General features: G+C 44.2%; 1 protein-coding gene across 1 annotated transcript in view; it reads left to right on the top strand.

Annotated features, from left to right (window-relative positions):
- The window catches only part of pcgf3 (polycomb group ring finger 3), a 56,846-nt gene that overhangs the window by 32,636 nt on the left and 10,941 nt on the right, over positions 1–13,269 (top strand). Inside the window, 4 exon segments of the mRNA XM_030739670.1 lie at positions 1,950–2,067; positions 7,399–7,495; positions 10,446–10,507; positions 10,731–10,832. Coding sequence (XP_030595530.1) covers positions 1,950–2,067; positions 7,399–7,495; positions 10,446–10,507; positions 10,731–10,832 — 379 coding nt within the window.

The raw sequence follows: 13,269 nt of genomic DNA, 5'->3' as shown, positions 1-13,269 counted from the left end.
CTGGGTGAGGATAGGATAGTGGATATCAATATATCAATATACAAAGGATGTTGAAGATGGAGCTGCCACGCAGGAAGAAAATAGGAAGACCACAGAGAAGATTCATGGATGCAATGAAGGAGACTATGAAGAGGGTTGGTGTGACAGAGGAGGATGCTGGGATTTTGTTGTATACTTGTGTACAGTGACAATAAAGTTCAATCAATCAATCAATAAGGTGAGCTGGAGGCAGATGATCTGCTGTGGCGACCCCTAAAGGGAGCAGTCACAGGAAGAAGTAGTAATTAATTCATTGTTTGATCTAAAATATTAGAAAAACAGTGTGTGTGTGTGTGTGTGTGTGTGTGTGTGTGTGTGTGTGTGTGTGTGTGTGATCCTGTAACATTTCCTCCATCGGACAAATGGGTAGTTTTTCTACAAGCATTTAAAAACCACGTTGTTCAGGAAAGGTGAGTAAAAAGGATTCTCACAGTTAACTAAATCAGGGGGAGATTTCAAATTAAGCCTTTTGTCAGTTATTTGTCAGTTATCTCGGGTTCAGGAAGTATCAGGACATCACGAAGAAAACTAAACTCTGTAAAACTGGCATTTTGAGAAACACGTTCGACTGGTGTGGAGGCCCCGGCTCAGGTTTTAGTAGTCAGGAAGGATTTCTGAACAGGTTTGAGCCTCTGAATAATAAATGCTGCCGGCTTCACCGTCTCCTTCACTGAGCACAGCCGGCCATTATCCGAGGGATCCGTGCTGCTTGTTTCACAGCTGATCATTTGGCCTCAGCAGCCGGCTGCCGTCAGCCGTTCACACAGTTTTCACTCCACGAGAACCGTCTGAGTCTCCGATTCCTCTGTCGGGAAGGAAACGCAGGAACTGTTGGATATAAATTAAATAAATTAAATTGACCAAACCATACACACATGTATAGGATTGATTGGACACAACATCTGTTTAAACAAACCTGTCAGAAGAGCAGCAGGGTCTCCACAGGGAGTCTCTGTGATGCTGAAGGGCTGCCTTAGTCTTCTTTTAAAGATGCCGCTCAGGCGTCCTCTTTTTAGAATCATCGGTGGCAGCGGTCATTACAGAGTTGTAGAAAAAATGGATTTCTGGTAGTTTAAGCAATTCAGTTTAAAATGATCACACACATCTAACCAACCTGGGGCCTCCGTCTCACAAGCAGGACAGCACTGTGGAAAAACCAAAGTCCTGTGCCCGGACCACCAGATCATTAAAGTGCAGTTTGAAGATCCCAGCAGTGCAGTGAAAGGCCTTTAGGGGGCGATAGAGACCCACACAGGGCGATAATCAGGTGGACTCACCTGTGTTGCTTGATGTAATCAGCTCTTTGTGATTGTTTGCTCCCTCTTCCCCCTGAAGAGGCTGAAATAATATCATTATTATTGCATATTAAAATGATGCTGGAGTTATTTAGTGTTGTTTCCTCATTTTATTGGCTGTAATCCAAACAAAATGCAGTTAAATACCCCCCCAGCCTCTAACTGAAGTTTCCGTCCTGACAGGTGAGCTGACCGTTAACACCTGAGCTGTGTTTGTGTGAGAGCAGGTGAGTCCTTAACGATGCCGCTCGCAGAGTGAAACCACAGTTGGTCACACTGTTACTCAACACAAACTCAGCTCCAGTTTAGCAAATCACTGCTTTCAGCGTAGCTCTCATGGAGCTCCTTTACATCATGAAATACCAGGTGAGCGGCTCCCGCTGCAGCCTGTTCCGCCTTACCTGTCCGAGACTAAAGGCTGTCGTTAGTTAGAAGCTGTGACTCACCTGCCTTATCTTGGGGGGGGGCAGGAGTTAAATTTAAGGGAGCAGCAGGGTTCAAATAGCTGCATCAGGAGCGTGTTAAAAAATGTCTTTCAAAGACATCCAAAGGTTAAAAACTCAGCAGAAAGCAGGAATGATGGCTAACAGCTACGTGTGTCTCCTCCTCCTTCAGAACCCCGACATGCTGACGAGGAAGATAAAGCTGTGTCACATCAACGCCCACATCACATGCCGTCTGTGTGAGGGCTACCTGATCGACGCCACCACCGTCACCGAGTGCTTACACACTTGTAGGTCCCCCCCCCCTCCTCCTCCACACTCGCCTCACACTGTTTGGGATTTCGAGTACTCTCACTTCTCCTCCTGCTCACGTGTTCCTGTCTTTATTCTGTCAGCTCTCTTTTCTTTTGTCTCGCTCTCTCTGCACACACGCACACACACGCACGCACGCACACTCACACTCACACTCACGCACACACACACACACACTTTCGTGCACGGCGCTGCCGTCTGTCTGTTTCTGTGCAGCGCAGTCTCAGAAATATCTGTTTGTCCTGATGCTTTCTAACACACAGGCTCAGACCGGGTACTCCAAAGATTTATTAGTTTCATAAGAAGGTCAGACCAAGTCACCTCTTATTCACACAGCAATGCATCAGCTGGGTGTTTTCAATAAAGCGGGGGTGATGCCACCACCTGTCTCCTCCTGCAGGTAGAGCCGTTATCCTGCCTGATCAAAGCCTGGAGTCACACACAAACTGAGACTCGTGTGGGCTCCATGAGGATCTTTAGAGTTCTCTTAAATACACGAAACACGTGAAAATAAGTGGTTTCTTTAGGGTGCACCCTTAAAAACAAAGTTCACTCAGTATCTTCAGGAAAAAGTTCTCAAAGTTGCATCCACACAGAAGCGACCAGCGAATTGCTTCCTGTGTGGACACGACTGAAGGTTTAAGCTTAATTTATTCAGTGTAATTAGTCACTCTTGCATGTTTGTGTGAAGAGTCGGTGCGACCGTCATTCAGCCACAGAGGTTGTGTAATTTGGCTTATCATTAAAAATGTATTTGCACGAAAACGATCTCAGAGGTGGGGCTCGGGCTAACCCTTAGAAGTGATTAACCTTCGGTGTAGATCTGGAATTTTTCCACATCCTGGAAATATCCCAGGAGATATTATCTGGATGGAATTACACAGATTATTCCAGATCCAGATATCCCTCCGAGTCCAGGGAGTTTATTCACACGCTGGTCTTGGTTCTGTCTGCATGCATTTGACATCACAAAGAGGCTCCTTACCTTTTATTTTGTTAATGTTACCAGTTCTAAGCTTAATTAATGCAAAATAGTTTTGAATGAATTTTTTAACATCAGCTCCAGCTGTGAGGGCCGCACTTACGCCACCTGCTGGACGCTGCAGAATCACATTAATCAGATTTTGAGACATACTGTTGCTGAAATACAGAGCAGCCACTTTATTAGGTACACCCAAGCAACCAAAGGTGATCCAGTTCATCTGTGACGAAGCCCGTAAAACAAAACAAAAGAAGCCCTCAGTGTAACGCAGCTTAGAAAAAAACACTCTTTAAGGCTCAGCAATGAATGTGTTAAATTTACACATTAATGATGCCAGCAGTGTGGTTATGTGTGATGCATTATGTCCTCCCGTTGTCGTCTTCGGCGGTGTGTGTTTGGTGTGTGTCCCCGGGGAGCCGTGCGGTCTTTAGTGCGGGGGTTTCCATTCTTATGTTGCTGTTAATTCTTTAGGATTTTGAGCCAAACACACAGTGTTTGCAGAGACTCACGCTGGAGGAGAAGTGTGTGTGTGAGGCATGCACAGAGAGACTGCAGGCAGAAATTATTCTGGTTAAATTGTTCAGTTTTAAAACTTATAAACCACCTGAAGTCAGACATTTAGGCTCCATGTAAAATTGTGAGTCATAAAAGTAGAACCTATTGCAGAACTATTGGAATATATTGTGCTGTGTACCTAATGAAGTGGCATCATCAGTATGTAAAAACAGAACTAGTTGTGCAGAACTTGTTTATGTTGCTCAGCCTGCTGTTTTTGTACTTTCTAGTTTAGTGAAACCCGATTGTGCTCATGCAGAAATTCAAATGCTGTCTGCTGCGTGTTTGTCATAAAAGCTGTGATAATAATAAGTATGTGGCAGCTAATACTGTTCAGAAGGTTGTAGAAAGTAAACGCAGTAATCCAGGGTTCCTCAAAGGCCGACTGAGCGCTTCAGCTGCAGCACTTTGAAAATGTTTTCTGGTCTTTAAAGATGAAGCCGAGCGGGTTTGTTTGGAGTCTGGACTTAATTACAGATTAAAGGTGTTTTTAATGGGATTTGAAAGTTGAAGCAGCCAATTTGATTGTGAACTTGATTAGTGGGTGAGTAATAAAGTATCAAAAATGAGTAAAAAGTTGCTTTTTCATGTAGCGAGAGACAAAAAGAGGAAACAAAGAGACGTCAGGCATTCAAAGCACCAACGCAAAGAAAGGTTTTTTATAACTTTATAGGAGATGTTCAGGGTCTGCCTCCTTCCTGATTTTAACAGATTTTAATACAAGACAAAGAAAACAGGGAAATGCAAAATGCAGTTTTTAAAAGATTTGATTTATTAAAGGAAAAAATCTCTCCAATTAACTGATTAACATGTTTCATAAAGCTGAGTTTCAGCACTCAGACCTGATCACTGCAGAGCTGCTGATCAAGAAGCTGTCTCAAAGCAGACTCAAAGATCTCAGAAAGATCATGCCAGGATCCACAGAACCATCTGAGAGAGAAAGCCAACATCTGTCAGTCTGAAAGGGTTACAGAGACATTTCTGAGGCTTTGGGACTCCAGAGAACCACAGTGAGAACCGTTATCCACACATGGAGAAAACCTGGAACAGTGGGAACCTTCCCAGGAGCGGCTGGCTACCAAAATTACTCCAAGAGCATCGAGGACTCATCCAGGAGGTCACAGAAGAACCCAGAACAGCATCTAAAGAACTGCAGGCCTCACTTGGCTCAGCTAAGGTCAGAGTTCATGATTCAACAATCAGAAAGAGACTGGGCAACAATGGCGTCCAAGGAGAAAACCACTGCTGACCAACAAGAACACAAAGGCTCATCTCACATCTGCCAGCAAACATCTGGATGATCCCCGAGACTTCTGGGAAAATATTCTGTGGACCGACGAGACAGAAGCTGAACTTTCTGGAAGGTTTGAGTCTCGTTAGCTCTGCAGAAACTAACACAGGGTTTCATTAAAGAACACCAACAGTCAGACATGCAGGTGGGAGTGTGATGGTCTGGGAACCGGGAATTCTGCTCGTCCAAAAAGTCCTGAGGCAGACATCCGCCCATCAGTTCACGCCCTGAAGCTCAAGAGCACTCGGGTTGCGCAGCAGGATGACGATCTGCAACACACCAGCGAGTCGACCTTTTTCCACATCAGCTTTTCCACGAGCAAAGCAGACGAAACGTGCAGAACTGATGCACTTCTGGTTCAGTTTGAAGAACTAAACACCAGAGAAGCATATTTATGAAGTTCTCAGTAACTTTTGGAGGGCTGCACTGATGTGAGTGAGTGTGGCCTGGTTTATCCTACAGTCTGTTTTCATCACGCGCTGAGTGGTTGCACATTGTTTAGTATTTTATTGTGTGCAGTGAAAAGGAAGTAGCGCAACCTTGAATTTGACATTTTGTAATCCCTGCGGGGGTCACGAGACCTCGGCCTGTCAGCTTCCTCTGCAGCCTTAAGTGAGAGTCTTCAGCTAACGGCGCCGAGCTGCTCGTGTGGATGTTTTTGTGAAATCAGACGTTTCTGGGACTGCGGCGTAATGAGAAGTCTCAGGTATTTTTGAGCCAGCGCTGCGTTTGGGGCAGCTTAATTGAACGGGGCACATTTATTTCAGCAGCAGCACAGTCGGCATAAGCAATGTTTTCATAAGCTGGCAAGAAAAACCAGCTTATGAGCATCTAAAGTTTCAGGCTCACCGCATCTCTTAGAAGCCAATCAAAAAAAGAAGCAGCCAGCTTTTTCTTGCTGTTACTTGCAGCACAAAGAAGTCTAAATCTGAGCAACAAAACGCAACCCTGGATCAGACGTGTGCTGTGTGTATATAACAAGAGGGACCCAGACACTGTAGTGGCTCTCGTGCCCACCAGAGGGCGCTGTTCTCCCACAGATGGGAGCCTCTCTGCCCACTTGAGGCATCAGAGCCCAGACGTGACGCTTTGACTCTCCCTCTCACGCCGAGAAGGGCTCCACCATTGGAGGAGGAGACAAAGGGATTCACATCACGTCACCACTGCAGCTGTTCTGACAGAGGCTCCACTGCAATAACAATAATAATGATGATAAAAAGATTACAAAACGTGTCGTACACATGAAGGTGCACAGGTGAGAGGCCGGTTTATTTAAGCCACCTCTTACTGAAACGACTGGTTGAAATGATTTCTAACAATAATTGCTCATTAAAATTAGTTTTTTAGATTCGTTTTTTTTATTATTATTATTGACTCAGTGTTTCTGTGCTTGTATTTATAACTGGAATAAGGTGCACCCTGTCTGACAGGGAACATGAAACACAAATATTATTGGAAACATTTGCAGGTTATTATTTGTGCTAATGCTTATCTGTTCAAACTGATCTTGAAAAATTGTGACTAAGAGCTGTGAGGAGGTTTGGTAAAGTTTGCCCTTTAATAGGTTTTCCAGCAACCTCGTTCACTCACTGCAGCCGTGAACTTTGCTGGGAGGATGCGGTCGTGCTGAACATGAACTTCCTGCAGCACAGAGTCTCCCTGCACTTGTGGGCATCGTGCGCTTCCTCCTGCATCCTGTATCCAGGCAGCTTCTTCACCTGAACCACGCAGAGTGTTTCCAGTAACTGAACCAAGTCTAAAGTGGACTGTTTCCTGCTCTGTGTTACATGTGGGGAAAAGAAAGCTGTGGAAAATCTCCCAATCAAATTGCCCCATAATTGTTGGAAGTGCATGTGTGAAAACCACTGAGGATATGTGTTTAACCTCCTGTCGACCCGGTCGCTGACGCACCATCAAAGACACGTTTGGTCTGTTTAGAACCGCCTGCAGGAAAATGTATCAAACTTCATTTGAAAGTTTCTGAAAATGTGCAAATTTAGTTTGTGATTAAAATAAACTCTAACCCCACTGACATGGTGGATATTAATAATGTAACAGTTAATGAAACCGTTATAACTTTGAGAGTCTCTAATATTCTGTTTAAGAGGTCTCAGCTGAAGCAAAGCCAGGCTGCACCAGTGTAAGCTTTATGTAAGCAGGCAAGTCATTAAGGACACACTCTGATTTACACTGTCGGGCCTGGAAAAGCAAAGCAGGATTAAAAAGACACATCCAAAAACACCCACTGATGAAACGCTGCCTCCTGGTGGTGAGAGCTTAGTTACATTTTTCAGAGGGCGATTAACATGCCGAGTAACAGTTGGTCAAAAGTGTGTGTGTCTGTGTGTAATATATATATATATATATATATATATATATATACATATATTTTTTTCCTACAAATAAAAACCAGCAGTGAAAGCTGCACGGTTTGAGGTGTGTGTGATGGAGTGTAACGGTGTGTGTCTGCTGCGTCTCCAGTCTGCAGAAGCTGCCTTGTGAAGTATCTGGAGGAAAACAACACGTGCCCCACGTGTAGGATTGTTATTCATCAGAGTCATCCACTGCAGTATATCGGGTGAGTGAGGAACCACCACAAAGACACACACACATGCTGCCATCACTGCCAGTAAACAATAAACTGTGAAGGACTGAAGAGCCGCTGGGCCGTTTCCATTAGATTTCTGCTCTTCTGCAGGAAGCAAAAAGCCTCAGAGCCTCTCGGGGTGGTCTGTGTGTTTGCTTTAATAGATTAGCTCCTCAGACAGCAACACTTAAAGCCCCGGCTCATTCACAGCTCTGCTTTCTGCACGAGTGTCTAGAAAATAAATGCTGTACGCAGTTAGAACAATAAAAGTCGTATGAAACTTTAACCACGCAGAGCTGAGAGTGAGCAGCTTTTCATATTCATCAAACACAAAGTTTGTGCGACTCCATTGATGAGGTCTGTACCTGCAGTCTGTGTGTGCTCAGCTCACTGTCTGCCCTCCATGATAACATCAGTGTATACTGGTCACTGCTCACCTGAAATGTTATCAGTGCAGCTAAACTGCTGAGAGATTTGGGTGCGTTATGTTTGTAGTGACAAACATGGCGTGCAGCTTCTGTTGAACTCCCAGATTTTTTGGAACTTAAAGTCAGCTCCACTTTAGGACGAAAGGCTTCACGCCACCTTTTTTCTTTGGAGATGCAGTAGTACTACTTCCAGTAGTCCTTTTTGTAGTACTTTCCAACACCTGTAAGCAAACTTTGACTCTGAACTGTGTGGAGTTTCCCTTTAATGTCACAAAACCAGTAAAATGCATTTTTCTCTTTGACTAAAGCAAAGAGAAAAACGAACAACAAACCAAATAATCAGATTACTTGTAATGAGTTATTAGCATCATGTTTACGCACTGTTTTAAAAAATCAGAACCAAGCAAGTTTAAAATGTAGCCCACTGAGATCCAAACGTGCACACTGGTTTATTTTTATGTTTGCTTAAGTACAGAAATATGGGAATCAAAGCTGTAAATTAGACATAAAATAGATGATCCTGCAGCTATGATCGTAAACCGCTGACTCGATGACACCCCCCCCCACACACACACACTGTTTCTTTCGAACCTCAGATAAAAAATAAAAGTTGTACTTCTTGTCTTGTTTAATTGACTGTATTGACTTTGCTAAGTATCTTGTTGTATTTTGGAAGTTAAACCCTCCTCTGTGAGGCATCGTGCAGCGTCCGCCCCTCTGAGCGCATTAACGTCTGATGAATGTGACACAAACCTAATGTGCACCAGCAATTTAGTCATTACTGTGTAAACTGTGCTTTCTGCAGACTCGTTGTTTTGCAGGAAATGCTCCATTTCAACGCATTAGCTCTCCACACCGCTGTTTTTTTTCCCGTCCCCTCGTTGTTTGCAGGAAATTGAAGCTGATTGAAAACATCACAATGATTTGAAGGCGAAACGCCCAGCAGATGACGGGCAAAGCCCATCTGCTCACTGGGATGATTGATCAAAGTTGATGTTTGGGATTTGGGCTTAAAATCACAGCCGTGTCTCTTCAGAGAGTCAGCTGGGCCAAACCGACTGCCAAATGTGGCTTTCTTTGATTGTTTCAATCCATTTTGTTTTCACATCCTTTAAATGATGCGGTCACGTGCATGCGAGCAGCCTGGGAATCAGCAGCTCTGGGAAAGAGATCGTAGCTGCCGTTGTTGTTGTTGTTGTTGTTGTTTACGTTCTTCAAAACGTAGAGCTGATGTATGCCACGGCCTTAAAGTTTGTCATGATATCGTACAGTAACTTTGGCACATTCATATTTTTTCCTTTAAGCTGCTGCATTTTAGGATCCTTTTATTTAACCCAAACATCTGGAGCCAGTCCACGGCTGCTGCAGTTACAGTAACATCTGCACTAATATGTATTCGTAGGTTTTAAAACAGAAGCCAGTAAGAAGGTCCACAGAAGAAGCTGGAATTCAGTCCATTATTGAGTTGGCCGCTGGTAGCCAAGGCTGATCTCTCCTTCTGGAAACGGGTCATGTGACGAGGACACGATATCTTGGAGAAGGGAAGGATGTGAAGTGGGGAATGAGAGCCAATCAGAGCAGCGGATGTGTGCTCTGATTGCAAAACACTCTAGTTTTGCATCTTTATCACTGTGGTGATTCGTGCAGGACTGCTTGATGGAGACACCCAAATATATTTGTCAGACCCATGGACGCAGGATGTTTTTGACCTTTTAATTTGACCTCATGATTCAAAAACTTGAAGGCAGAATCGGGGGAAAAAAAATGCACGTGGATAACAGATCTCACCTTGCTTTAATGAGCTATAACCGGTTCTGTCCAGCAGGGGTCAGTGTTTCCATGCTTTATTGTTTGGTTCGAGCTTCGGCCCCAGATATGACTCCTCCTCAGTGGACAGCAGGGGAGACAAACATGCCACATTTTAATTTGTTTTTTTTTCCCCTCCTCCATAACGTTGCAACCAATAAGGGTGCAGGGTGTTACAACAGAGTGAGACACCCAATGTGCACCCCTGTCACCAGCTCAGGGAGCAGCCGTTTAACTTTCTGACTGACAGCAGCTTCTGAGGGCGTCAGTTAGAGGTGTTTGACATTTCTTCATACATGCTTATCTTGAGATAATGAGTTATTTATCTCAATGAACCGTACTCGTTACCTCAGCCTGATTGCAGTCTGCCATCACAGGATGCCTAAATCTACAGGTTCTCTGTACTTCAGTCACACCTTGTTCCTCCCTCTGAGGCCTGAATGATTTTTGCACCGTTACAAACAAACACTTCTACAGCAGGAAGTGCTTTTCCTCTCTGTCCTGTCATGTTAATATTAATCATGATATCTTTGACCCTTTCCAGCCCAGACTTTAAAGCACATTTAAATCTGGTATTTAGTACTGAGTGCATCTTTACCTTGTTACATGCGTGTTTTTGCATTGTTGGGTATGAAACTGCTTTTCGCTTACGATGTTAATTTTCACAGAATAATAAAGTAACTAATTATTTTCTTGTCCCTTTATAGCCATGACAGAACAATGCAAGACATTGTCTATAAGTTGGTGCCGGGACTACAAGAGGGTAAGTGTTGTGTGTTTATTCATTAGGACGCAACCTACAAGAGATCCTTCCAAAAAAAAAGTAACTCTTTAGATTTCCCTTCCTGTACTTTATTCTTGTGTTACTGACTGCATGAAAGCTCCCTGTAGTGCACACACCTCTCTAAATGGTGCAAAGATGACAGTGTTGACCTTGATTAAAATACGCTGGCGCCTTTAATTTCTTCCTTTTACCTTTTTGTGCAGCGGAGATAAGAAACAGAGAGACTTCTATCAGAAGTTGGGGATGGAGGTGCCCGGGGACATTAAAGGAGAGCTCTGCAACATGAAGACTCATCTAGATCAACGTAACGGTACGATTACCTGCTTCCTCACAGACTCCTGCTGTTTTTGTAACCACACAAAGCTGTTACAGAGATTTTCTTCTTTGCTTCATCTAGTTTAGACCTGGTTCTGCACGTAAACTGACGCCCACCTCTGATGGGTCTCATATCTGTTTGACCTCAAAGATTTCCCTTTAATCAACGCAGCCTTAAAGGCAGCACGTAACAGACTCTGAGGATGCAGCATGCCAGAGGATGGGTTAGCAGCTGTAGATGATTAAGTAAAACCTCAGCACTGAGATTCATATGCAGAAAGTACTAAAAGCCTCCAAGTAGCTTTCTGTCTTGTTGTCAGTCCGTGTAACCACTCAGCTTCAGTTTGGTGCAATGGAGGCCATCCAGGCAGAGCCACAGCAGCACAGGTCTGTGCAGCCGTGCCCTGCTGGGAGGCCACAGGCTGGAAAACAGAAGGGAAAAACGCCGCGTCCTTCACCTCTGCGGTGTGCACGTTGTGCCGATAATGTGTAAAGAATGAAGTCTCCAACCAGCAATGAGAAACACATCCAAGAGCAGCAGCGGGAGCCATTAAACAGTACAGATAAAGACAATTTAGCCAATCAGAATGAGCCTCTGGCCTGCTCTTTGTGCACAGCGGCTTTTCCAAACCCGCTCGCTTCCAAGGGTCGGTGCAAATGTGTGCCCAGAGGGCCGTCGTGCTGGCAGGCCTAATCGCTCGCTTAATCCCCCCCCTCTCTGATTTTGGTAATTAAGGTTCAAATGGAAGTGGAACTGCGCTCTGCATTCTCGAGCCTTGTCGCTCCAAGTCAGGTTTAGCTGAAGAGCACACACACACACACACACACACACACACACACACACACACACACACACACACACACACACACACACGTGTTCATACACAAACACATTTTAAGGACCATTTGCACACAGACAGAAACAAAGCAACTCCTGGACTGCAGAGCAACGATAAAAATATCTCGACTTGAGAAAATGTAGAAACCCAAACGTCTGTTATAGAAGCAGAAACTCACTCTTTTTTTTTTAAACCAGTTTTTTGATAAATTGAAAGCTTCCCTCAAACTTTGGTGAATTTGAGATAATTAGTTTACTGTCTGGTCCTCCTTAAAGCCGGCTCCACACACAGTCTTTGGAAACGAAGCAGCTGTTTGCAAGAAAATTGATTTACAAATCTGACAAAATGTCTGATCACAAGAATTTTATCCATTGGGTTCAATAACATTCAGAAACATCTTTTTATATTATTCCATCCATTCATTTGTATTTAGAGACTAATGGAAGTCTGAAAGATGAACTCAGGGCAACATGCTTCACATCCATGTATCAGGTAGCCAGTTATTGATGCATCTTCCATTATGCGTGGAGTCTTTTCAAATGGCCACACTTGAAAAGCCTGTTCGCTGTGGTTGCCCCACCATTAGTGTTAAATTTACCACAAATTTAGCTAAAAATCCAGCACAGCTGCCCAGTCATGGTTAGATTGCATTAAAATGTCGGACTGCCAATTTCCAATATCTCCAGCAAATGTTTGAGAGAGCTGAGAAAGCAGGGGGTGAGTGGGAGTCCGTCACAGTGTTACACGTGGCTTAGATTGGCTGTAAAGTGCTGCTAAGGGGCTGGAAGCAAAAAGATGTCGAAGTCTGTTACATTCCCATCTCTCTGTGGTACACCTACAGTGCTAATGCAGTGTGAGGAACTGTAACATTATAAATACACGTTAGGCAGAAGTGAAGACGCGTGCCCTGGATATGAATTAGTCACGTGGTGAAACCAGATGTTCAGACATTTTCTTTAAGGTTTGAGGTGGACGGAGGAATCTGCAGGATTACTGCGGTGATGAAATGCCTCGGTTTGTAAATGAAGGATCTCATTATGATTGCATTGGCTGTTAAAGCTTCACAGTAACAGGCAGGCAGCGTTCGGGTCCTACATCCCACTCCTGGACACGGGGAAGTCAACATCAACAGTTCTTGGCTCCAACTGTAAAAATGTTCCAGAGTTCAGCTGAAAGCTGTCTTACAGACACTCAGACTGCCTGACGCTCGGCTGCTTTGAAACACTGATGAGCACAAACATAGTTTCTGTCCAGCTGGTGTCCTCGATTTCCTAAAGCCGGCTCGTCCTCCTAACAAGGCCGAAACAGTTTGGTCCGAGTCAGGATTTGTTTATCCAGCATCACCGCGGGCACACCGGGTTGTTTACTTGAAATCTTTCTCTCCCACCTGGGAAAATGGATGCTCCTCGTTAGGTTCCTGTCTAAGAATAGCAAACCAAAGTTAGCAGATGGTCTCGCAGAGATCACGCTGCACTAACAACAGGTGACAGTGGGCGCTCTGTAAATGCTTCCTCTGCCAGAGCCGAGCAGTTTTACACTTAATTAAAGACTCATTTCCCCAGAATTTCAAAAGTAGGAACTTTCTTTGGTTCC

The sequence above is a fragment of the Archocentrus centrarchus genome, chromosome 10, assembly GCF_007364275.1.
Source record: "Archocentrus centrarchus isolate MPI-CPG fArcCen1 chromosome 10, fArcCen1, whole genome shotgun sequence".
NCBI lineage: Eukaryota > Metazoa > Chordata > Actinopteri > Cichliformes > Cichlidae > Archocentrus > Archocentrus centrarchus.
This window is presented reverse-complemented; position numbering and strand designations above follow the sequence as displayed.